Genomic DNA, 539 nt, shown 5'->3' with positions numbered 1-539 from the left:
CGGGGGGCTCCCCCAAACCCAGGAGGCAGAGTTGATCGAGAGCCAGCTGAAGGGCGCGCTCGTCTTCCAGCAGCCCTCGGTCCTTTGCGCTTCCCCCGAAACATCCTAGCTCTCCAAAGCCCCCATTTCTTTCCATTATTCCAGATACCACTAGACTAGGCATGGCGAAACAAAAGCTGGGGGAGAGAGAGAGAGGGAGAGAGAGAGAGGTGGTGGAAGGGAAAAGAGAGAGGAGGGGAGGGGAGAGGAGAGGAGGGGGTGTGTGGGGAGGGGGGAACAAAGAACTGGGGAGGGGGGAAGAAAGCGAGATAGAAAGATAGACCCTCCCCCTAAGCCCCCCTCCCCAAACACCCTGTAACCCGACTCCCCTCGCCCCAGCCCCCGGGGTGGGGGTGGGGGGAAAGAGAAGCAAAACCGAGAAAGCAGATCTCCTCTCCTCTCCGGGGGTGACGGGGGGCGGGGGGCTGCGGGATCTCTGCCCCCACCCCTCCCGCCTCGGACCCGGGAGTCTCTAGACCCCGCCGTCCAGACGCACCCCT

General features: G+C 63.3%; 1 protein-coding gene across 1 annotated transcript in view; it reads right to left on the bottom strand.

The window, feature by feature from the left end:
- MEX3A (mex-3 RNA binding family member A) overlaps positions 1-532 on the bottom strand; it is a 9,513-nt gene extending 8,981 nt beyond the window's left edge. The window contains 2 exon segments of the mRNA XM_023534337.1: position 1; positions 4-532. The exon segment at position 1 is cut by the window's left edge and continues 221 nt beyond it. Of these exon segments, the coding sequence (XP_023390105.1) occupies position 1; positions 4-163 (161 nt within the window). The 5' untranslated portion in view covers positions 164-532.
- Positions 533-539: the final 7 nt, after the last annotated feature.

This window comes from Pteropus vampyrus, unplaced genomic scaffold (genome assembly GCF_000151845.1).
Source record: "Pteropus vampyrus isolate Shadow unplaced genomic scaffold, Pvam_2.0 Scaffold124, whole genome shotgun sequence".
NCBI lineage: Eukaryota > Metazoa > Chordata > Mammalia > Chiroptera > Pteropodidae > Pteropus > Pteropus vampyrus.
The sequence above is the reverse complement of the archived record's forward strand: the minus strand, read 5'-3'. Positions and strand labels throughout refer to the sequence as shown.